Below are 26,057 nucleotides of genomic sequence, written 5' to 3' on the forward strand. Positions count from 1 at the left end.
CTACCAAGAAGCAAAATGATTTAGGTAAGGGAGAGTTCACCCACTGTAGTCTTCCCCATCTTTCTTCAGTGGAACACAAAATAAGATATTTTGAGAAATGTATTTTTGTGGTTTTGTGTTCATATAATGAAAGTCAATGGGGGTTCAGTGTTGTTAAATTGTCAACATTCTTCAAAATATTTTCTCTAATGTTCTGCAGAAGAAAGAAATTCAGGTTTGAAATGACTTGAGGATGAATACGTACATTTTAAAGGAAGTAGAAATTTATATTTGGTAAATTAAATTGCTCTTCTGCTGTTGTTACATTAAAAGGTAACATTTCCCCCGAAGCTTCATTCGAAACTGTGCACTATAAAATGTTTAAATTGCATTTGCTATCTTTCTCTTCTCTTTATCAGAACAGACCTGTGACCCTCTAAGAACCACAGACCTGAAAGATGGAGTAGCCTACACCTTCATGTTTGACTCTTTCTGTACTGCGGTCTCATACAACAAGAGTGGAAATAACATCTCTCTCTCTCTCTCTCTCTCTCTCCTCTCCTCTCTCTCTCTCTCTCTCTCCTCTCTCTCTCCTCTCTCCTCTCTCTCTCTCTCTCCTCTCTCTCTCTCTCTCTCTCTCTCTCTCTCTCTCTCTGATCCTGCCCCCTTCAGCTGCCGACTGTTATTGTCGGTCAGCCACTTCCCAGGAATGTTCCTCTTCAGGCTAGAGAGAGAAGTCACTGCAAAGGAATGCAGCAAGGGCCCCGCTAAACAACAATGTTGACTTAAAAAGGCCAGAAGATGAAATCTTTCTGCGTACGTGCCTCTTTTTACGCTTTGGACCGAAATAGAACTGAGACAAATAAGTGTTCAATTGTGTTTTTAAAAACTGCACATCTGCACGGCAAGTAAGCAAACATCAGTCCATGGCGCCCATGTACCAGGTTGTGCATTTGACATCTACACCGTGTCGGGGAGGGGCGAGATGTCTTTTCAGCAGCCAGATTACTCTTTGTCTGTATCCTTTTGGCTCGACCAATAGGAACAGAAATACGGGCAGAGCTGGCAGCAGTAGGCCACCTAGCAATCTGCCAGGGCGGCTGTGCGGAGATTAGTTAGGGGTCAGACCGATGCCTCAACTGGAAAAGCGTGATTCGACAGCCCTCGTAAGGATCAATGACAGAGAGCTGTTTGACCCTGATACAGTGGGCGATGTGGCTCGCGAGCGCGTTTGGAAAGAAGAGGGGGTTGGATGTTCTAGCCTGTGACATTGTTAAATGACTGCAGTATATGGGCTGGGGGGATGCAGCAGGTCGGGGGGGAGGGGTGCCTGTGGGAGGTGCCATTGACATCGATAGCGAGGAGAAAATGAAAAAAAGGCAAAAGAATCTCAGCACCTGTTTCCAGGGCAACAGGGAGCTGCTGAGCATAAGTCTGATTTACCCCCCCCTCCTTCTGCGCTGGCCGCATGCGGTGAGGCAGAGGCACTTCAAACACACACACACACTAATAAAGACTTATCGCAAGATCCCTGAGATCTAAACTGTTACAGGAACTCAAACCGTACCAAATAAAGTCACCTCGCACTGTTCCCCTCTCGAATCTCATCTCTTTGTGGATTTACATCGTTCTTAAATCTTAAGAATTCTTTCAAATCTTTGCTATTTATTTGATCCTTGTTTAAGCTGTAATCTAATCACAATAAACATTTATTACATTCTAAATAACGGAACAATCAAACGTCATCGGTTGCGCGATCAAACATGACACATGGAGAGCGAGATCTGAGAGCAGATTTTCAGATCTGTGATATTTTGATCTGTTCCTCACAGAAGAGACATCACATGCTTTTATGGTGTTTTTATTCAAGCTTCACAGCCGTGGTCACCATAAATTCTTAGGAAACTCAAAATAATACAGTGGAATGGATTTTGAAATGCAGTGTTCCTTTAAAACTTCTAAACAAGTCTAACACTTCACCATTCAGTGAAAGGTTTTTAAAATAATCATTTTTAATCTAAAGAACCTTTTTCCACTAAAAAGGTTATTTTTGTAAAGGTGATTTGTTTAGCCATACAGCATGAGAAAACAGAGTGCAGAGTGGCAAATGCAAACGGTGACATTGGTCTCATGACCAGCCTCTGACAAAGAATATACTGCTATATGGAATATACCGTTTCCTTACATCTCTCTCTCTCCCTCTCTCTCTCTCTCTCTCTCTCTCGTCTGGCCCCAAACCTCCAGACAAGTGCTCAGTCATGCTCATCAACACTGCAGTTCTATTGTTCTTTCCTCAGCAGCTCAGCTCTTGCCTTCTCCCCGATCGCCCTCCCTCTCTCCCCCATCTCTCTGCTGGATAATTCCCATGATATGTTCTTGCCATTGGCGTGGGGTGTACCATTCAATACAGGGGGGACCAGAAACAGAACCTGACTTTTCAACGCTCAGCACTTTTATTTACCAACGGTGATTTGTTGATTCAGCAAAAACCTCATTATGACAGACACGTGAGTGAATGTGAATGTGACTGTAATGTAAGAATACGTGAAACATATCACACATACCGTGCAGCTCGCACCCCTCCGAAATGCAAACGCTGGGCGAGCCCATTCCCTCACAGCGTAGTAAAGTGCCTGTTTTATTGACTCTGTGTCTTTAGGGCAGTTATTTTCCCGTTTTTCTCTCACTACCCCGTGAGATCTTAACAGGAGAGAGGAATATCAATTATCTCGCTGCATGAAAGCAAGCGAGCGATAAACTGGCAAAACGGAAGACAAGATCAGTGTGCCGGCCTAACGTCTTGCATGTGCAGAACCATCATAATTATAAAAAGCAGAAGAGCAAATAAAAGATGCTGGTGGTGATGAATGCCGTCTGTTACTGTCAACTCGAACCCGAAAGCTCAACGTATAAAATATAAACGTGCACATCACATCACAGCTCTTACACTACTGCAGTCCTTTCTGCTGGATCTAAAGTCAACATCAAATCAATGTTCACCCTCTGTACTATATCTTAAAGTCAAAGTCAAACCTCCTTCATTATTGCATTACTTTCTTGTCGATTAAACGATTCAAGATATTTATTTTTATTTGGAATAATGTGCACCTGTAAATTGTTCACTGTAATACATACAGTAAAGTGCATGCAGAGAGAAAACAGAGTCAATTTTGATTTCATGTCTTGTTGTTAACAATTAATTTGTGCATTACGTTTTTTATGTTATATTTAATAATTATATTAATATTTAGTATTATTTATTTTCTTATTTTTATTTATGTTATTCCTGATGTGGTGGAGTGGGTGAGGAAAAGTTTTCTATTTTGTTGTAATGTGTTTTCTTAAAAATAAAAACCATTAGTACATTTTATTCCAAATATATGTTTGTTTTGATAATCTTTAATATAAAAATGTTAAAGTTTTGCCCATTGTATTTTCTTGTTCACTTGGACCCGTCACATTACAGAATTAAAAATGTATATGTTTCATTTCAATTTAAAAAACAGAAAGAAGTTTTAATTTGTTAGAATTATCCCTTTATGGAAAATAAGTCTATTGTTAATTATCAGCATCACTGCGGTGGGTCTTGAAAATCAAATAACATTAAATCTTAGATGCAAGAACAGCATTAGTAGAGATACAAATCTGAGGGGATGGAATTGAGTCCACTTTGTAGGGTTAGATGTTGAGTTTGGCCTTTCCTTAACTCTGAATTGTGAGATGCGCCCCAGTCTGAACCAATCTATTCTTTCACCACCCACAACAGACCCCCTTTAACCCGGAAATTATTTATGGAACGGTGCTCTTTTAATGTTACCATTTTAATATAATGTTTAGTAGTAACATAAACGTTACTCTACTTTTAATGTTGTTCAATGCACATCCACGTATGTTGGGGGAAATATTTAACTTGCGAGTTGACTTATTGAATATAAAATTATGGAAAAAATGTCATATACCAAATATGCTCTTAATAAAATTCTGTTCATTTCTTCATAAAGCCATTCCCGCGTCCACTGGATTAACATTAAAGGATTCGCACATAAATAGTTTCTGCTTCAGTTTAATGAATTAGTTCTACCCTGATAAAAAGATCACAAAGATGTACTTTCTGTGATTAAAAATAAATGTTTTGAAAATGTAATATAATTGTACACACTAACTGTTATATTGCACAATGACATAATTATACAAACTAATTATATAATAAAACAGGTATAATTTTGTGTAACGTGACATGCCATATGCTTCCAACTGAACGTTTATATAATGAAGCAGCAGTGCGCCATTTTGGCTCATTTCGTCTTCATCACTCACTAACTATTCACAGGACAGAACAATCCTCTTGAGCCACAATGGCGCCATCCTCAGTCATCAAGTGCAGGTACACACCATATTTGAAATTTGGTCTGATCTTTTCCTCATAAATATTTTAACATTAACAAAATAAAATACGATACGATACTTAGAAAAAGTAATCTAAAAGTGCATTGGTTTATAGTGATGTTTTTTGTCTTTTTGTTCAAACCTCCTGGAATCAGGTTGGGTCTATTTTCTGATCTTTACAAAAATAAACGGATAAATGAATATATTAGATTTGAATCGTCCCTCATCCAGACCATTAACCCCTCTTCTAAATATCCGCATATAGCAGTAATATGTTCACATAATCAGCGTTTATGGTGCAAGGTTGATCACAGTAAAACACTCCTGTCACAGCGCCATTTTTCTAGAAATGTTTATTTCGTAAAATAGCAAGTGTTAACTTTTAATTAATTTTTGATTAATTTAAAAGGCACGTTGGCATGTTTCTAAATTTAATTTCCACGTCCATCGTGTAGTCGGACGTCTAAAATTCACATTTTATTGAATTTTTATTAAACGGCACCATCGTCGCTCGCCCGCTCTGTGGCTCGGCGATCCGTTGATCGAGTCTCGCGCTCGGAGGAAGTCAGTCAACTGGGGGTGGGGGGGTCGACAAAAAAGAGCGAGAAAGAAAGAAAAGAAAGCGAGCAAGAAAGAAACTGCATCTCTTTCTTCCGACAGAGCACCTCCATCCCCATGATCTCATGAATAAATTATAGCGGCTCATTGTGCAATAGAGGGAGGAATGCGGTCGAGCGGACTCACGCGCGCACACACGAACACAAGCACGCGCGCGCAGAAGCAGCAGTAGCACAGACTCTCTGGATTTACCCGAAAACATTTGACTAAAACACACAAATGCTGCGAGGCAGAACGCTGAGGTTTTATATACCCGCACATGGATCGTCCGTGAGGAAGTGTTCGTGGATACGATCCGTTTTTAAACGCTTTTAACGTGTTACTACAGCTTCCGATTTCTGAGGTAACCGTAGATATCCGAGACAAATAGACACGTCGAAGGGCTTTTATTTTTATTCATCTGCACTCGCCGAGGATCGCACCGGATCCCGACTTTTGATTTTTAAACACTCGGCGGGGATTTTCTGACAAGAACCAGGATTCAAATCCAGTCAGCAGATCAACCTCGGGCAGCCGGAGTGGAAGGTGAGACGCTTTTATTTCGTTAAACGTGTCCGTAAGATCTCAACGTCGTGTTATTGTGTTTCGCTGTGTATTTTTCGGCCGTATGTTTGTGTGCAAATGTGCTTTGTGATCTTTAGGATCATAATGCACGTAGTATCCACCGTTCCAATGTTGTGTAACGTTAACGTAATGGCCTTTGCAATCGCTTCCTGCTTTTCATTGCCTTTAACATATATATTTGCCGGTTAACGCACCGATTGTCGCTGATAAATAACCACGAATGTGTTATCCTCATATTGAATGTAGGATGGACGAGCATTTTAGCACATGCACGTGAGCTTATTATAGCAGGGTCCCCGGCTAGACTTCACATAAAGCCTTTAACTTGTATATTGGAAAATATAAAGCATATAGACCAAATCGCGATGTAAATATGTTGTACTGCTGCATGCTGTTACTGTCACGTAATGTGGCTTATTGTCTGAGATTTTTAGTTTGAGCTGTGAAATAAGGGTCTAGACAGTGAATCTCAGTTTTTCTTCGATGCAAACCCGAGCTGTGGGCATCACAGCTTTTAATGTGCCAAGATTCAATCTGATGTGTTTAAGAGAAAACCTGCCACTATAAAGCTCACACATTTAATTCATGGTGTTGCTTTTGACATTAAACTGTCTTCTGTTGTTTAACGTGTCGATTTGAGCATAGTCTGTCATGTATTTTGGGTGGTCCTCGTCACATGCGGTTAGTAAAGTTGCATCCAGTACCACAAAGTCTCTTATCTGTTAAAGAAGCTTTATTTACAAGTTAGTATCAGGGTGGGTGAAAGTCAATCTAATGCTGGTTTTCCTTGTTGAGCTGAAACGGTGCATGTATGCTGAAGTATTGCTTGGGATGGAAAGGGGTGGGGGGTTGGGGGGCTTGCCTGTCGCATCACAATACCTTTTGCATTAGCATCATCATAGAGCGCTCCACCCAGATGCTTTACATGTTGGCAGCTCACCTATAGGCAGGTTGGTGTTGTGGGAGGCGTTTTAGGCCGGTTACAACACAGCAGGTGAGATGGACAGATGGTGTGTGGTTGATGCACTCAACCTTAAAGCCACAGAGTCTTTGGGTCACAGGAAAGGTAGGCAACAAATGCTGCGCTGCCCATCCACGGGGGTCAGGTTATGGACGTCCCAGTGTTGACTTTCTGCTCTGATTTGCATGCGTTGTTTCTTTCTAGAGCCGCTTAAGCGCTGTTGGTAATAGATCACTCAATTATGATAAGGACCTGAGCCATATGCTGTTCTTTCTAAACTGCGAATGTGGGTTGATGTTCTTTTAACATAAAAGAACAAAGTGATGACATCGTTACATCTGTCTGACAATGTTGCGTTCTCTTCATGCGTGTCAGGAAAATGTGTATGAAATGGTAGTGAGGAGTTAGTGAATTATTGATCGCGGACCAGACTTCGCAGTGTCAAGTAAAGCTCTGGTCCAGAATATAAGCGCTATGGCTTTGTATCGGCTCTCTCCAGGGATAGAGACATAAGCTTAATATTATTAAATGTGTCGGCAGAATTTTGTCATGTATTTGCGTATAGGTTAGAGCGTACAGTGTTCACAACAATGCTGGTTTCTGTTTCCCTGCGATTGATTGAGTCATGATGAGTATAAAGTCATGTTGTGTTTTTAACATGCATTCTACCCTCCCCTGTATCATCTGTATAGTATGCATATATTGTGCATACCTGAATGACAATTATTGTGTTTAATTTTGCAGTTTTCAGCCGAGCATATGGGTACATATCCCGTTTCCAGTGTGCTAAATGCTTTGACTCACTTTGCTCTCAATGCTTTGGATTGAACAAATGTAATTCTTTTGTCATAAACAAAGTAATGTTGGAAAAAATTAATCTTGTGTGTTACACAAACTGATACAATAAGGAAACATTGATGCTGCTCATGTAGAAGGAAGTAATATAGATCTGGAACAATGTGATATTGAGTAAGTGACAGTTTGGGATGTCCCTTTAAGATAATTTACTCAAATTTGTATTAAAAATTCAAAAGAATCGAAACTGATAATTTGATTCCACTCACTGAAACATTCAACCTGATGAGGTCATGTGTCAACAATGTAACATGCTATAGTGTCTGTTTATTGTTGCATAACTGGTTTGACATAATATTCTTTAAAATATAAGACAGTTGACACTATGCATGTTTGTACAGCAGTCACTGTATCTAAATGTTTAACCGTATTTTTTGCTCACCATATGGTTTAACAGAGGTGACTGGTACCAACTTTTGTCAAACTATCTTCTTTTGTGTTCTCCGGAAGAAAGTAAGCCATAAAGATTTGAAATGACAAGAGTGAGTAAATGATGACAGAATTTTTTCATCCATGGGTGACCTTTCACTTTAATGATAAGTACCGTGCGTCCGCATGGCTCAGCTGTAAGTGTAGAAATACATACGTTAGCAAGTCACGTTTTTACAGACAAGAGCTGGGTTTTAAAATAGACCCGTTGCACCCGGAAACCTATCACTTTATTTTTTAACCTTGGTTCGTGCAAACAGTGTGCTTGACCTTGGCACAGAGGTGGTAGTGTGTAGACAGCAGTTTTGCAGGGGATGTGTACACATAGGCCCTGCTGAACAAAAGGATGAGCAGGTAATTTAATCCAGACCTCTCACAAAGAGGAATAAAAACACGTCCAGGAAGAGCCATTCCTTCACACGTAAATCTATTTCCATTAAACTAGAACATTTCTTGTCAGCCGGGAAAGTGCTGGTTGGCTGCACGTCTTAAGATTGCCTTGAAGACTTCTGCTGTATTCATAATGACATCATATAATTCTACTTTTAATATCAATATCACTATTTTTGCTGTCTCTAATGCCATGTACTGTATGCATATGTTCTGTATGATGACAAACAATATTTGCCCAAGTATACAGCTTGTATATGATACTGTAACCTTTTTACTTATTTTAATTGAAATGTCAAAAGTTAATTTAAAACTGGGTTACAAAATGCAAAATAACTACTTATTCCTGTAGTTACATTTCATTGAAAGTGCATGCAATGTGCTAAAACATTGTAGTATACTGTTGTGTATTATGGCAAAAACGGAAGTGTGGTTCAGGCTTTCTTCTAGGCACAGAGTGTGTTAACATTCGTCCAACACTAGATTGAAGGCGGATGTTGAGAGTGGACATTATTTAGTGGTTGCAAAGTGTTAGAAAAGCTTCAGATCGCAGTAAATGCACACACAAACACGCAGACGGATTCACGGCCTTGTCCTCTCTTTTCCGTCTGCTTCAGTACTCTGGGGGAGATTTCTTTTTATATCCACCGAGTGAGCAACACGCACACATTCAAAGCGATGTCTCTACCGCACATATGGATCTGGCCAGCCTATATTTGGTACGCTATAGCCTGTCCTTTTTTGTTTTTGTTCTGTGGTCATCATCAGAGTCAATGCAAGCAGATTCAGTTTCTGAGAGAGAGATCGTATGAATCGGGACCCCTGCAGTCCGCCTCGAGAGGGATGTGGTTAAAGGGGTTTATTAGGATCACATGACACCGGACTTAAAGGGCTTTTGTGATTAAACGTTAAGATGTCGAGGTACAGATCAATGTAATCGATGCCCAAGCTGCTAGTGCCTTCAGAACAGATTCATGGCAGTTTTTCTTCCGGGTCATGTTGAGGACTAAACGCTGTAAGATTTATATGGCCCTTAGGTGTCAAGGGTGGGAATCAGTAGGGACCTGATGATGTGAAAATGGTGTGAATAGTTGTATTATGTGCAATTATAAAGTGATGTATTTGTTTTGTCAGCATTTTGAATTTAGAGTTTTGCTCAGTTGCGTTTGAAGAATTGTGGTCGAATAGAAATAACTTATTTTTCACAGAAATATTGTTTATCATGAATATTGACTCTGTGTATTTGTATTGAAAACGTAACAATGTTACAATTAATTGTAACATTTTTAACGCAACTACTTTTATTATAACTATTTAATTGAACATATAAATGCATCACATTCTCTAAATGAATTATACATTAGTTGTTATGCAAATCATATGGATCACAGAACCGTAAATTGCAGTATACATAACAGGGGGTGTAGATCTTACAATAACACTGTTCAGGCATTGCATGAATGCCTGCGAGCATCATGTTAACAGGCGCGTGGCAGCGTCACGCAGTAGCCTGAAGATCACCGGATAGGTTTGGCAGTACTCTGACTGCTGTTTCACCCCTGCAGCCAGTGCACTAGAGGACAGATGTGCAGTTACCTCTTATTGACTGACTAGTTGTATAGGAGCAGGCTGTGACGACTCACCGCTTTATTAGCCACACACCCACACACCTTTATTACCCACCACCGGATCAAAGCCAGAGGTCAGAAACCTGGATTTATCTGCTTTCCTTTCCCCCCTCTTGCTTTTTCATTTTCCTGAAAGGCTGACACGCTCTCTCATGGAGAATAGTGCAGCAAATTGACCATTTCTTTGAATCATTTACTCATTCTCATGTCATTTCAAACCTGTATGAGATTCTTTCTTCTGCAGAACACAAAAGATATTTTAAGAATGTTGATAACCAAACAACACTGGACTCCATTGACTTACATTGTGTCAAGATTCCCACCTTTTGTGTTCCACTAATGAAAGAGGCACATACAGGCTTTGAGCTGCATGTAAATGTTTTTTCTTTAGGTGAGCTATCCCATTAAAATCTGTTTAAATCTAAAATTGCAGGTTCTGTATAGCTGTGCTTCTCAGCCAAAGGCTACGGGAGCTTGCCAAGGTGTCGAGACTCTCGCCGGCTGCTTCGAGGCTGTCCTCTGATGATCAGTAATGCCAAATGCTCTCCGCAGCCCCGAAATCCTGATAGGGGCCTTCAGTGCATCACAGGGGTTTCGTATCTTGCTATCGTTGTGTGGGGCTCGCGAACCCCATCCACGAGCAAAGCTTGCCTTCAAAGGCACTGCTGCAAAAAGGGATGTCTGGCAAAAGCACGTCTAACAGGATTAAAGGAGGAAAGATGATTTCGCAGCCCATCATTTCAAAGACTCGATGCGAGTAGTAAATTTCACTTTCAGAGGTGTATGGGGTGGACATCAGAGATGAACGACTCCACCAGTGGAGTGGGGGTGGATGATGTGGAGGCAGGTAGCTCTCCCTTTCAGAGCAGCTGCTGTTTGCTCTGCAAATTGATGTTCTTCACTCCCCCCTGTATGTTTGGATACGCGGAATAGCTTTGATCTCTTAGGGATGGCAGGGCCCTTTTTTGACCACTAGCACAAATTGCTCCTGTAGGGACTGTGGCCCGAGGACTGTTTATTCGGTTGTAACATGGAGAAGGGTAAAGACACTTTGTCTCAGATATCAATGTGCTAAGGTCACAGGGGTCACCACGGAGTACCTTTCCACCAGCTGCTAGGAATCCTGGGAATGTGTGTTGAAGGGGTGCTCGTGGACAATGAATGGCTAATGGTTTCCCTCTTTTTTTTGCCCGATCGCTTTCCTGTTGTCATTAAATTATATAATTTACAAGTTTCAATAATGCTTAAATTTTCTGTATGTTTGATCGTGCACTCGACTTAAATATGTCTCGATTGAAGAATGTGTGAGACCTGTGCTCACACTGTGCTCACATAGATACTATGTTCAATGTAAATCACACTTTCAAATACACTACTGTATTGGCGTTTGGCCACCTGAGAAAAGGCTTAGATACACTGTGGCAGTTCAATCGTCATTCTGTAAAGTGTCACTCTCTTATTTCTTTCATCCTTCCTTCAGGCTCCGACAGACCTCGCAAACAGAAACATATTTGTATTGACAGTTCTGAATGTTTCTAATCTTGCGTACGTCTGCCAGAGTGACGACGAGTGAAAACCGAGTGAGCTTACCAACCGTCCTCTTTTTGATAAGCCTCCCCGAAAGACAGCGTTTCTGACCTCTAGTTGGTCTTTCTCGAAGGTTTGTTGTTTACTTTCAAGTACACCGATAAGGCGAGAAAATCGCTTTAGTGTTTAGTGCTGTGATTGATGTACTTGTAAACTGTGCAGTTCATGGTTTGAGTCAATAAACCTAGTAAAATGATCCAAGTTTAATCTCTAGATCTTATAATTGGGACGAAAACTAAATCATAACAGATATGTGACGGCCACATTCGCGTCGCTCTGGTTCGTGTCACTGTAGATGCTGCAAAACCAGACGTGTTGTCAAAACGAATCTTTCCTGTGGTATCATCTGCAATGTCAGAAGCTTGTCTAATCTTCCCATCAGTGTAGCGCCGGGGCTGTGACGCAGCTCTTCCACCCTGACACATGACAACTCCCCGAACAGGCTTATTTCCATCTAATCTGGCCATCGGAGAAAAGGGCTCTATGTTATCATTCACACCCTCCATATGGCGCACCTCCCCACGTGAGGACGGCAAGGTGCAATTCATCATTTTTAAGTCAAAAAGAGATCGAGCGGGGGGTTGGTGAGGAAGAAGGCATGACCCTTATGTGTGAAGTCTCTCTAATGTGCTGTGGCTATTTTGTTGACTGTACAGCGTTATATTTCTCAGTGTCTTGCTGTTTTCCGCTTAACAATTTTTTGTTTTTTTGTGTGTGTTAAACAGGCATTAGCGTATGCTGATTTGTGTTGGGTTGGAATGCTGGAGTGAAAATCTATTTTTGACACTCTGCCTTCTTTTGTTGTTCAGTTGATCATTTGCTTAGTAGGTACACCACAGCTTTTGAGTCTGATTTGAATCACAGGCAAATCGATTTCAGACAACTCGAAATTCTGCTCTTGACAGAACCGCAAGCACACGAAGCCATCCTTGTCCTGTGAAGCTAAATCTAACCCTGGTCTGGTTGGATGGCCGGTCAACCGGTGCTGGGCTGGATGGCCGGAAGCACTTCTGCAGTAATGAGCTGTTCTTCTGGTTTCTCCTCAGGCCGTGTCAGTGTTGTCTGGTTAGTGTGGAGTGGACACAACTGAGCGAGGTCGCTTGGGTTAATGGATTCTCTGTTCATGGTGACAGGGACACCGTGGGCTCTGATAGATGCCTCATTAGCTCTTCATCTCTATCTTGCCTCTCTGTGACTGAACAAAGCAGATTGTGAAGCAAAAGCATCGGGTTGTTGATATGAGATGGTGTTGTGCAACAGAAACGTTTCGATGTGGACCTGTTTTGTGTGTCACCTAATATAATGATCGACTCTGGTTGTACGACATGTCTGTTCTTGCTTCTTGTTAATGAAGGTATATATTATTGCCAAGATTTCTGTATTGATACATAATTAATTTCCATCCTAGTCATATGTTCTACCTAGTCTTCATGGTAGCTAGGCACGTGTCAGTTGTCGCTGGTTTTGTTTAAGGATTTTCATGAAATGCACACTTTCAATGAGCCAAAACACAGTTGAAACTTTTCCTCACTTAGATGAACTGTGTTTGTCGACAGTAGCACCGCCCTAGAGAAGATACCTGCCTAAACTTGCATTTTCAAGTGCTTGCTAAGTATCCCTGACAAAATCAAGCCCATCCAGCATGAACCGAGCCACATTTGTCACACCAATGCTTTTAGTCCTGCACGTTTTCTGGGCGAGAACAAAGGTGACTGCGGTTCAGTCGCCCTTAGCCCTGGCTGGCATGATGACGGGGTGAGAGCGGGGACAGAGAATCGTGTCATGAGGGATGCCGCCTCTCTTCATCCCTCTGAGGCCGGTGGATGGGACACCAGTCTGCTCATCACGGACAAGTGAAACAAATAGTATTCCAAGTTCCTTTAGCACAAACTGACTAATCCGAGAGTTAAAGAGACTTTCCAGCCTGTTCAAATGAGCAAAGCTAAATGTAAGCTCATCTTTTCGTATCCACTGAAATGGATTTGTTTATGAATTGTTTAGTATTTATCTTGTACTATTTACATGAAAGATATTATGTGAAATCTTCAATTAAATTCATTTGTATGGTGAACAGATTCTGTTGTGTGTTGTAACTGTAACTTCTTTGGCTCTCAGCGGGCTGGTTTTACATTTACGCATTTGGCAGACACTTTTATCCAAAGCGATTTACGTACTATAGCCTACATTTGTTTCTGACTATGTGCAATCCCCTGGGATTGAACCCTTGGCGTTGCTAGCGCCATGCCCTAACCACTGAGCCACAGTGGCTCTGACACCAGCAGTGATGTAAGAAATGAGTGCTTGACAGCTGATCTTGGATCACAGGTACCCTCAGCATCGCTCGTATGTTCTGGTGATCCCTTTTGAACAATTTTCACACTCACTACTCGTGAACGTCTGTAATGTTGAAAATCCTTTCAGTGGAGAATCAGAGAGACCTCCACGTTTGTGTGTTTAAGAAGGCGTGTGCGTGTTTTTCAGACTGAAACAGTGAGTCAGTGCAGAGGTGGGAATCGTGGGATACACCGATATGCTGTTTACTGACGCTGTAAAATCCCAGCAGCATTGCAACTGACCCGTCCCTCTGACGCCGTCTTACCACGTAGACAAAAAGTCCCTGCATATACAATCATCAAATGAACACAAGCTTTGACCACAGCACACCCACCTCATGAGGTGAAGTGTCTTCAGACGACCCTCTGACTAACGTTTTGTCACATGTTTGTGCTTGGTTAGTTGAATGATCATGTGCTGTCAGTTCCTGTAAAGACATCAGAAGTCCTTTTTGTCTTCCGAGTAATGATTTCTCCCACTTATAATCTGATTTGGGCGGTGAACATATGACCATGTTCTCAACATGCTCTCCATCGCAGCACGGACTGCCTCACCAAATGAACATTGACTTTCATTGACAGGCTGCATCCTCACAACTCAGCAAGTTGAAGGGATAGTTCACCCCACAATCAATTCAAATTCTGTCATCGATTCTCTCTTGTGGTTGTAAATCTGTATATGACCTTTTCTTCTGTGAAACACAAAAGAAGATATTTTGAGAAATGTCTCTGTATTTTTTTCAGTCCGATACCAAGCTCATCTACTTGTTTTCATACTCTTATAGATAGACCGATACCTCACGTGACATACCTGACGGAACTGCCTGAAATATGAGCATTAAAAGTTTGTGATTTTTGAGGCAGAGCTAAAAATATAGTATCTTAAATACAAATAAACTGTTGTATATCTATTGCTCAAGAGCAACAACAACTAAACTAAAATAAAACTATTTTCTAAGCACGAGGTTGGTGGTAGCGGCGCTATGCAGTTAAAGAGAAGCAGGTGGATCTCTACCGCAGCCTAACGTTAACTTACTTCAGATCTGAAGTGTGTGTACAGAGTCATACGAAAACTTCCCTTGCAGTTTCAATAAGTCAACTGAAAGTGTCATGTGCACTTATAGATGAAACCACAGAAAAATTGTCGAGTTTGTTTGTGACGGCCTAAGACTATAGAGAACAACGTCAATATATATTAGCCTGCCTAATGTAGCAGATGCTTTATCATAGCGGACTTACAAACACAGCACCTTAAAGTAACACGCAGCCAATATGGGAAACATTTTTATTTATTCTGTTTCTTTCATGTTTTCTTAAACAGGGAACACATACAAAAATACCCTATACTATTAAAAGATCTGCGTGTAGAAGCTAGCGCACAGAAGGTAAGGCTTTACCTGTGAGTTTTTGCAGCATCAGAGGATTATTTGTTGTTCAAAATGTATTTGTTCATATTTGTGTGACTATGATTATAAGTCTTATATAAGCAAAGCATTTTCAGTAATACAGTGTAAAATTGTAAACATAAGATTGTGCTATATAAAATATTAATATAATCTATAAAATATGCATTAAAGCTTATTTGTGAAGGGACTGGCCACGATGAGTCCTATGAATGTGACTAGTCATCAGCAGGACCGGTTCCTTATGCAATCGTGTTTGCTCCCTTCCTTAATTTGTGCTTTTCAGTCGACTAAAGATACATGAACCTCGAGGCCTGAAGAGACCTGCCGTTAGAGTAACACATCTGCTATGATCCCCACAGAAACTCTTTAACCGCCCTGGGTCTCTGTCTGATAATGAAGGAGGCAGGCTGGCAGAAAGCTGTCTCTATGCAAGTCTCCATCGAGTGGCTCTGTCACCATTCATTAGCCAAACCATCAGTCAGTCAACCTGTTTTTCCCTTTACACCAGCAAGAGAGAGAAAGGCACTGCTGTGTGCACTGTAAGTCACGTTGCAGCATAGAGAGAGAGAGAGAGAGAGAGAGAGAGAGAGAGAGAGATGCACAGAAGCCGAATATTGAAGTCAGACAAGTTTATCAAGCGCAGGCCCTTGAACGAACTGGCCCACTCTGCTTTTGTAAAGGACAGTCAGAGGCGTAACAAAGTCATTAAAGGAGAATCAATACAATGTGACGCCATTTGTGTTCACCGTGGCTCGATTCAGACAGACTCGGCTGAGGGAAATGGGTTTAAGAGCCGTAAGCCTTGTAGACCGTTCACTGATGCCTGAGGAGGAATTTGATATCGGCCAAATGAATGCTCTCCATTGTGCACTTCCTCTCAACCTTTTCTTGCCTCCAAGAATACCAATGCCACTCGGCTAATAATCTATAAACACACATACGGTCGCTCTTCCGTGTACAGGCAAATCAGGTTTATTGATATGTTTATTTATTGCTTGGTAATTGTTCCAGCAGGAATGGCTCATTGGGCTAAGCATTAACTGTGGTGCTCAAGTTTTTTACGAAGGTTTTGATTGGCATCAGAGAACTCTGAGACACTCCCACGCATGCGAATGGAGGGCAGGGGAGAACACAGAAGGTTGTGTGATAGTTTTATACTTACAAGTGAATCTTTGAGACAGAGTTGAAGTGTATATGTAGTTATTAGTTCTTTCAGTTTAAGTTTGATTTATTACGGTCTTAGTTGAAACACTTGTTTAAAAGTTTGCACAGTCTTTATTCCTATTTCTCCACAGGTTGTATATGTATATAAGTTATAAAATCTAGACTTTATACTCTAACCTGAAGAGACTCCTGACTGCACCACTAAATCTGCTGAGCGAAGTCACAGGCTGTTCCATTCCATCGCTACGTGCTCGGTCTGGCCTGATGCCCTGCCGCTCCGCCAGACGCAAACAAACGTACAAACGCTCGCAGATGTCTTATGAAACATAGACGCTACTTACGTTCCATGCCGCCGATGTCACAGAGTATTACCTTTCTGAATTTAGACTCAGTCGGGTTTGAAAAGCTCATGCTTGAATTCTCTAGCTAAATAAATGACCTTTCTTTGCCTTTAAGCAAACACTTGAAGTGCTTCAACTTCAACTGGAGCGGACTCAGAATAATTGGTGTGTTCAGAAACGAGTGAATCGCCCACCTCTGGCTTTGGCCTGCTCGTAGGTGTACTCCGGCACAAAGCCGCCAGTGAAACCGGTTCTTTTCTCTTTGCTGCCCATTAATTTATTCACAGGAAGGTGGCAGACTGGCTTTTAGACGTATGCTGAAGCTGTTATTGAGAGATTCAGACAACGGCAAGCTGGCGTCCGCTACACACGCAAACACCATCACGATTGTCTCACGGCTACACAGGGCCAACACCTCTCCCAAAAACAACTCGGCTATATCTATCTACCAACACTGGGATTCAAGTTACATTTGCATATTTTTCCATGTTGGAGTCTTTGCGTCGTACTGCATCACGGCCTAAAGGCGTAGAGAGTTGTGAAGAAAGCGATGGATGGTGTTCCTCTTACTCTCCGACGAGGAAAGAAATTTGCATTTATTTCTCCGTTGTGCTGGTTAGAATTGAGTTTTTCTCGAGTAGAGGTTTGGTGCCCTCAAGGCGACACTTTAAATGCGTTGTCGATTTAGCTGTGCTTAAAACTGACCCGGCACTCCAGCTTCAATTGGCAAGTCACAACACTCAACGGCATGTGTTTTTTAAACACTTTGTCAGCGGTAGACGTACAGAAATGGCCCTTTTAAAAACAGAAAACCGTATTTAATGCGGTAAACCACCTAATATTCTTTCATTCGTGAGTTACAAAGACCAGGTTGTGATTCGGTAGCTTTAAAGTGATATCTGATTGGTGTTTCTTTTTCGTTCTTTTTGTTTTTCTTACAAGCAAGTTTCCAGCATACGGTTTCAACCCTGCATTCTTCGCCACAGCACCTTCACTGCTGTTGAGACACTTTTAGCCAGGGAGCTGGGAGTGTGCGCACATGTGTGTAGGAATGTGTTATCAGGCCCAGCCTTCCTGTGGTTCCTAATCCTCTGTCCCCTTCCCCAGCCCCCAGCCTCTTTCTCTCGTTTGGCATCGACTTCTTTACTTTGGCTTCGGCTACGTGGGGGATGGGTTCTCCAACCATGTGACCCATGGCAGGCTAACTAATCTTTTGGCCACGCAAGTCCCCTGCAATTCTGGGAGTTATCATTTGCTCGCTCTTGTTTAAGTAAAACGTCATGTCATTCTCAAATTGAGTTTCTGATTTACTTATATTTGTATTTAACAGACGATGTCGAGATTTGTTTAATCTTCCAGGGATAGATTTGGAGATACGATGGGCATGCATAGAAACTGCATTGTGTCATTTTGGCGCCACCAAAGGAACCAAACAGATCTGCAAAATGAACGATGATTTCCAATCAAAATTTTAAACACATTTTGTTGTTTTGGTCCTGCCCCAAAAACTAATGTAACGTAGGGCTGCTCACCCGTTGCAAATCCGTTCGTCATTAAATCTTCAGGTCTGATATTCTTCATTGTTTGATTGCCTCTGAAGGATATTATCCCAACCTGCGCTTCACATCTTTAAAATGATTCTGTCCACAGAAAACACAGTCCCCGCAGAGAGCTGAATCCACACTTCGTTTAAAGAGCGCTGACACACAGGCATTTCTCCGGCCTATCAGAAATCAAAGGCCTGCAAGCTTTTGTGTGCTGCTTGGCAGAATTGCCAAGGGTTGTTGTACCTTTGAGGAGGAAATATTTCTTTATTTTAAGGTCCTACTTTGGTTTATGGAGTGTCCAACTACAACTTTAAGTACATACACGCTGTAAAAACACTTTCATTTCCTAATAATGGGCTCTTACTATAAGCGGTGGTAGAAAAAATCTTGCTCTATGAATATAGATTCAATCTACTAGCGATTCGAATCGATTCGATTCGAAATGTAAATATATATATTGTTTAAACATTACTACATATAATAACGTGAAGTCTTTGGAACAAATAAGGCCGAGATCAACTGCAAGAGCGGTGCAGCACCCGGACCTTTGATGCGCAAACACAGCGGAGCATATCGGTGCAATGGAGAAAGAGAGAAAACCAAATACATTCAGCCCTGTAGGAATAAACTGCAAGGACGGTCTTTCTCTGCGTCTGCTCTGTGCAGTGAGCGGCAGGGAGAAAGGGAACACTCAATTTACTAACGTTATAACGCAGCCGATTTATCAGTAAGTGCAAAATAGTGTCCCAAAACCTGTCAGTTAGACTTAAGAGCATGAACATACTGTAAATATGCACAGACGGACGCGCTTGGGTGTCTGCAAGGGACTAATATTGGTAAAATAACCGCTCTTTTAACGTACAGTATGTTTATAATGATTTTGTCATACAATGCGAAGAAGTGTCGTTTAACATACAGCACTAATGAGTCTCGTTGAATGACTATTATTATGTACTTGTTTTAATGTCTGACAGCAAAATACGTCAATGAAAATGGCTTTTCTGGGCATGTTTTATTAAAATAATTTTTTTTACGGTTCTAAGAGTAGATGGCCAAAGTACCAACATTAGTCTTACACTGAGCGCAAATGCCACGCGATGACATCTTAAATCTTAAATATGCTAATTATTACATCACGAAGCGTGAGGATCCAAGGAGATTGTAATATTTACTCTTTAAGAGGTCACACCCCTGAAGTGTTGTGCTGTTCCGGACTCATCCGTCCCGAACGGCGGCTGCAGGAGTGCATGTGGACTGACCTCAGGGCAGCATGCTGGTGAGGGAAATGGAGGCTAGAGAGAAAGAAAAGATGGTTGGAGGAAATAAAGAAAGAGAGGGAAGCCCAGCAGGAACGGGTCACTGTAGGCCGGGAGTGGAACTAGAGGAAGAGAAAAGGAGGGGGTTAAATGGAGCCCAGCAGTAAAGAACAGCGTGTTCTGTTCATTCCAGGGCACGAACTGTTTGTGCCTTTTATCAGTCACACAGTGAAGCGAAAGCAATAGACTGAGATGCTGAACTGACTTATTGCACAAAAATAAGTCTTCAAGACTGTGAAAAGACTAGTGCTGTATATGGCCTTGATAAATGTTTGACAGAACCTTGTTGCCAACAAACCTTAGCTTGTGGTTACGCTTGCCACGTGTGTGCAATTATTTGGTGTGCTCAATGTTTGTAGCGTCCTGTAGTTGAGCAAAACAGCCGACTGTTGACATACAGACAATAATGTAATAAAATAGATGACCACTTATTTTACATATCTAATTATTTTATCTAAAAATAACTAAGATCGCCATCACTAGGGTCTGTTCTACGTTGCTTTTAAATGTGTGTGTGTTATGGAGAGCTCTGCCATATTGTGTTCTCAGAAAGGATGGATTACTGTTGTCTAGTGTTTGAATAGATGGTCCATCATTGAAGGATTGTTCCAATATGAGGTTTTAATGATTACAGGGGTGGGCTGAGCTAATTAAACATCATTAATGTTCGTCAGTCGGATGTTCATTAAGCCGGAGAGCTGTAAGGTAATGTGTCTGATAGACATGCGGCAGTGTTATATGAGATGCTGTAATGCGTTTAATGCATGCAGCAGTATAGTATGAGATACAATAATGCTCAAGGTTTGTAAAATAAAGTTCAATTATGTTCAAAATATTCAAAAACAAAGCATTATAAATCTGTCTAAAGAGTTTGTGAAGGAAAGCATCTCATCACGCTTGCATTATTTAACTGTTGGAACACAAAAAAGGTATTTTGAGAAACCAATAGGGTGTTGTTCAGTTATTAACATTCTTCAAAATATCTTCTTTTGTGTTCTGAAGAAGAAACTCACGGGTTTGACATTGCTAGATGTAATCGAAGTTTTTGTTTTGTGCGTGCGACTTTGTAAGATTAATATTATTTTTATTATTATCAATGTCTTATAAATGTTCAGTCTCTGGGGAAAAGTAGCCATGCAAAAAAGATGCATGCAAAACGTGGTGCCATGCATGTTTTTAAACAAAACAATACAAGTGAATTTGAAAAGCAAAGCATTTAAAATGGCTTTGTGCAACCTGAAATATTAAAATGTTTGATAATATCCTTCCAGTAATTAACCAAATACATGAAATGAACGGCTAATATATCACGCAATACAAAAACGGTGCGGAACAGCGCAGCACTGAGGTGGAACTCGTTTAATAAACGTCTCTTTACACGAGCTGCCTGCTGTAATTGCTAATGAAAACGGCCATGCGAGCATGTAAATATTGCTAAGCCCGCTTCAGTCAAGTGGTTATCACAACACGACAATGGAGGATCTGGTTTTGTCTCCACCGCCCAACCCCCTCCTCTCTCTCTCATCCTCTCTTCTAGCCTCTCATTATCCCTGTAGGTGAACATCTCTCTGATCAACCCTGTCACTCCGCTCAGTTACTCTTCCTCTGTTCATCCACCTTTCTTTTCAAGCTGTGGGGTGTCTGACCTAAATCTGTAAGGATGGAGAAGGAAATGGAAGCAAATAGGGAGTGGGGGGTGGTGAGAGAGAGCAGTGCGAGGGGGTTGACAGCCACTGATGTTGGCGGCATATTAGCATGTGTGCTAATCGAGCTTTACCCCCGAGAGCGGAGACAGACGGGGAGACGATGGGGTGGGGCGGAGGGGGGGGTTGGTGGGGTGTTGTTGTCATTATTAACATGTACAATCGCACACACGCGCACAAAGAATCGAGATAGCCGACCTCGAGGTGGTCAGAACAAGATGTTTTAAATAATTGAGAGGGGTTGAGGGTGTAATCTCAAAGCGGTGGCCATGAGAACCTCTGCTTCTCCACATCTCATTTTTCTTTTCTGAATCAAAGAGCTATAAATAAACCTCCCTCCCCGGGTACTTCGTGAGAATCCTGCAGCAGGATGTAGCGTTCGTGGGTACAGTTGTCCAACACGTTAGACGCGCAGGTTTTAAAATGCACACTTCTCACTGGCTTTTGTCTCCACTGCTGCAGTATTTCCCAGTCTTTTACAGTGACTGGGGCTCGAGAGATGCCACATGCTGTCAGATCTCGCTTCTTTGTGCCTGCTTTTTTAAACTGTGATTGGTGGAGGGTTTCCAACTCGCGGAAACGGTTGCAAAACCCACCCTATCAAAGCGCGGGGGTGAGCGGAAAAAGATGTGCTGGTGCAGTGAATTGTTGATTAACCCCTCATGCCTCTGGGCTGATGAAATCGGGTAAAGCGACTACAGCTGATAGCGCCGCCCGGTTGACACACACCCTAGAGAAAGTTTTCGTTTTGACTGAGTGTTGCGGTTCTAACGTGCCTCTTTGTGTGTTTCTCTGTTTCCCCAGACTGCCTGCTTGGTTGAGGAGATTTGGGGTACTTCGTACACCCCTAGATTCCTCCGATGAACCCCATCAACTCCATGAAACCCACCCTGCCTCCAACGCCACACAGGTCAGTGGAGACTGTGCACATCAGCTCTGCAACCGCGAGCGTTTCCTCTTCAACGACATTCTGAACTCTTAACCCCCCTCCTGAACTGACACCTGCTTCCCCGGGCGCTGCACCTAATAGTCTAAACTCTAGCCCTGATGTTTTGATTTTTGTTTTTTGACATTTACATATTTTACTCTTATTTGTTAATAGCCTCAGGGAAGCTGTGTGCATTTGTGTTTTGCAGTCGTATCTGGATGAGATTAACTTCTGGGCCAGGTATTGTTATTTAAAGGGATAGTTCACCAAAAAATAAGACTTATTCATTTATTCAGTCTCATGTCAAATCCTGTGTGACTTTAATTCTGGTGTGGAACACAAAAAATATATTTTGAGAAATGTTTCCGTGCTTTTGTGTTCATACAATGGAATCAATGGGACTCCGTGTTGTTTGGTTATCAAAATTCTTCAAAATATCTTTTGTGTTCTGCAGGAGAAAGAAAGTAAAACATGTTTGGTTTGACACGAGGATGAATATATAATAAAACCATTTTAATTTCTAGATGAACTATCTTACGGGTTGTAATAAGAGCCATTTTTTAGATGCCTCATAACACGCCGGTTCAGTTTAGACACAGTGTCCATCAATAAAGATGTCACCCGTAAAACCGTTGAAACAGAATTACAGGTGGTGTTAGTGCCTTAAAAATGCACAATTCTGTTTTTCTTAGCTTGCAGTGTCATTTGATCTTTTCAATATTTTTGTGAGCGATGCTTCCCTATGTAGGTGTACTTGGCAGATGTTTAACAGATATTTGTGCAGACAATGGGAATTATGTTGCTTGAGAGGCAATAATTAATCAAGCGTTCTGAACACATAGAAAAAGTGGAAGTTGGCGTATCGCTCTAGACGCAGTATGCCAAAGATAAATCGCCTGCAGCGGTGCACAAGTTAGGCCCCAAACCCAATCCCAGCGCCCACACCTCTCCTATCGTTTACTGAGCCCTGAGCCGTTTTGTCTTGTTGATTGGCTGTTCTGTCTCTCAGCTCCTGATTGGCTGCTGCAGGGTTTGACTCTGGAACCACAGTTTCCTGTTTGATAGAGGAGGGGGAATCTGATGGTTTCCCTGCAGAGGAAGTTAAGAACAACCTCTGTGGAATGCCTCTTAAGCCACTGATAGTTCAGCTTGTTTATTTGATTCTGCATTGACCGGCCCCAGCGAGACTCTCACCTTCAGACTTTGTTGGATCTACAGTATCCTGTGGGCCGCAGGTTAAGGCGGAAATGTGTCAGGCGAAGGATTTCCACTTTCTTTTAGAGCTTTAGAGAGAGAAAGTCTTTATGTGGGTGTGGGGTTTAGGTGTCTACGGTCAGTCAGGGTGAGACCGTTATCACTCCATAAACCCACACAACTTAAATTTTTGGTGAACTCTTGGTTGGGTTGTTGATTGTTGAATAAGTGTGGAGTTAGAGATGCACAGATGTATCCTGTTCTTTTAATCAATTAAAGACAATCAGTATATCGGCTTTAGCATGAAGAATACTTCATTTTATAATTGTTAAAATATTGATTTGATTTGCAATAATTATTATATATAAGTCATGATTTACATTGGTGCATCACTTTTGGAAGATTCAGCTTTTGCAGCCACATGACTGTTTCACAAATAGTTCTCACCTGATTTCAAATAGATCTGATACATTGCTCTCCATCACGTGCATGTGTGTGTTTGCACACATTTATTGCCTCTCTATGGATGTAGATGCCCAGAGGTCGCCTTAACCGAAGATTCTCCGTCATTTACGTTTTTATTTTTACCAGTGATGGAAAAATCAGAAGGCCGTCTATCATTTTGACGGATTACAATAAGGGCAATTTGTAACTCTCCATTTTGTAATTTCCCTTCATTAGAGCGTGATCGTGGGTTACTACCCCTGCCCTGAACATGATCGCGAAGGGACGTGTGTTTCCCATTCATTAGCTTGCGTACAATGCCTGGTCCGTTTGGGAAAACGCACGCGCTGTCAGCGGAGACTCGTGGTGCAGATGCATCTGTCACAGACCTCCCGTCGCGTGCAAGCATACACACAAAGGCGCGCCGTGGTACGGTATTTTTTCCTTCAGAAAAGCAACTAGCGTCTTTTTGGATAAACCTTAATTTCAATGAATGGAGAAATTTCTTTCTTGGCGTCTTCTCTGTTCAGTGAGCGGCAGAAGCAGCACATTCATGACCAAACCGAAGCTTACTTGTGAGTGAGTGAGTACAAAACACCATTTGCAAGCACCTGTCATTGTTACTGACTAGACATATGAACATAAACATTTGTCTTTACTTACTATTTTATGTCTGAAAACAGAAACATGAAATATATAAATGATCGGCTTTGTATTCAGTTGTATTAAAATACAGCAAGTTCCAAGAGTAAACGCAAGTACAGCGTGATGGCGTCACGAACATGCCAATTACCACACAACGCCTCCTTGCACTATAGTGACGGGTAATAATAGATTTTGACAGATTTTTTACGACCCTGTCTGTCAAAATGACAGACAACCTCTGAGATGCCATGTATGACTTTACTTAAATTAATACAAAGGTTGTGATGCATACAATCCTTTACAATGTCTAACAGTCTCAGTTTTGTTCTTTATCAGTTTCATTTAGAGGAGCACCAATATATTGTCCAATAATCGGTATCGGCCGATAAAAGCAATTTTTCTGATGGTCTCATCAATCAAAGAGGACAGGAAAATGTAATGAATTGCTTCTCCGTCTATAGAAAATGTTAAGAAACAACACCAGTTTGATATTAATAAAAGAAAATGTATTTCATCTTCAGAATTTTGTTAATGAGAGTAAATATAATCACCGTACGATCCGTATCGGTAGATTTCATTTGAAATAATCGGCTATAGTTATTGGTGGAGAAATTTAGTATCTACGCATCTCTATTGACCTATTTTCAATCGTTTGTCAACTGATCAATTAACACCAAAGCACACAATAGTATAATTTATTTTCCGTACTGTACGTCTAATCCTCACAGCCTCATTTTCAAGCGCGGTCTACAGCCCTACACTGTTTTTTTGTTCAGATCAGTGTGTGATGTAGTTCGGCTAATTATGGAAAGATGGAGAGAGATTATTGAGAGCGATCTGGTTTGATCCAGTTACACAGAAAACAGTAGGTACACATACACACACATACACTTACTCACCCCCCCCCCCCCCCCCCCCACTTGGCATCGTTACTCTTTCCTGTCTCTAAGTGACTGTGGAGTCGCCATGGTAACATTGCGCCGAGTACCTCCAGAGCATGTGGCTGTGACACGTCTTAAGTCACACAAAGATTCGCTCTCGTTCACTCACACTTCACGCCATATGCTGATTTCATACCGGGACCAAAGATGTCAATGTAATATAATCTAAATCCTATTTCTGAGCATATAGTGCGGATCAATGAGGAATGAATTTAAAGTGTCCGGTAGAAGCACTTAGAAACCCTTTGACGTCTGTGTTTTCTCTCCCCACAGTGACGCCTCATACCCATATGATTCTGTCCCCTGGCAGCAAGGCCCCAATCAGCCCGCCGGCTCCCTCTCTGTGGTAACCACAGTGTGGGGGGTAACCAATCCTTCACACAGCCAGGTAACATTCACCTCCAGTGTGTTGACCACAGAGCAAAGAACACACAGAAACGAATGATTTATGAGTCAATTCAGTTCAAAATCTACATTTTTGGACTTCTTATTTTCAGTATTAATAGTATATGGAAATGGTCAATGTTTACACCTGGACAGAGAGTTTCATGTTCATTTGTCAGAAATGTTTTTCTTGGTATTTATTGCTTGAATGTTGACGTTGTGACAGGCCTATATTATTTTTTAGTTGCGGTATTGACATATTTTTGTATTGTTCATTTTATATTGTTATTTGTTTGCAAAAGTCCACTGGCTTT

At 41.5% G+C, this 26,057-nt stretch overlaps 1 protein-coding gene across 1 annotated transcript in view; it reads left to right on the forward strand.

Moving 5' to 3' along the window:
• The first annotated feature begins 4,887 nt into the window (after positions 1–4,887).
• zmiz2 (zinc finger, MIZ-type containing 2) overlaps positions 4,888–26,057 on the forward strand; it is a 30,384-nt gene continuing 9,214 nt past the window's right edge. The window contains exons 1-3 of the mRNA XM_079449049.1: positions 4,888–5,508; positions 22,012–22,117; positions 25,633–25,747. Of these exons, the coding sequence (XP_079305175.1) occupies positions 22,068–22,117; positions 25,633–25,747 (165 nt within the window). The 5' untranslated portion in view covers positions 4,888–5,508; positions 22,012–22,067. The remainder of the gene's footprint in view (positions 5,509–22,011; positions 22,118–25,632; positions 25,748–26,057) is intronic.

Source organism: Barbatula barbatula (assembly GCF_947034865.1).
Source record: "Barbatula barbatula genome assembly, chromosome: 24".
NCBI classification, from domain to species: domain Eukaryota; kingdom Metazoa; phylum Chordata; class Actinopteri; order Cypriniformes; family Nemacheilidae; genus Barbatula; species Barbatula barbatula.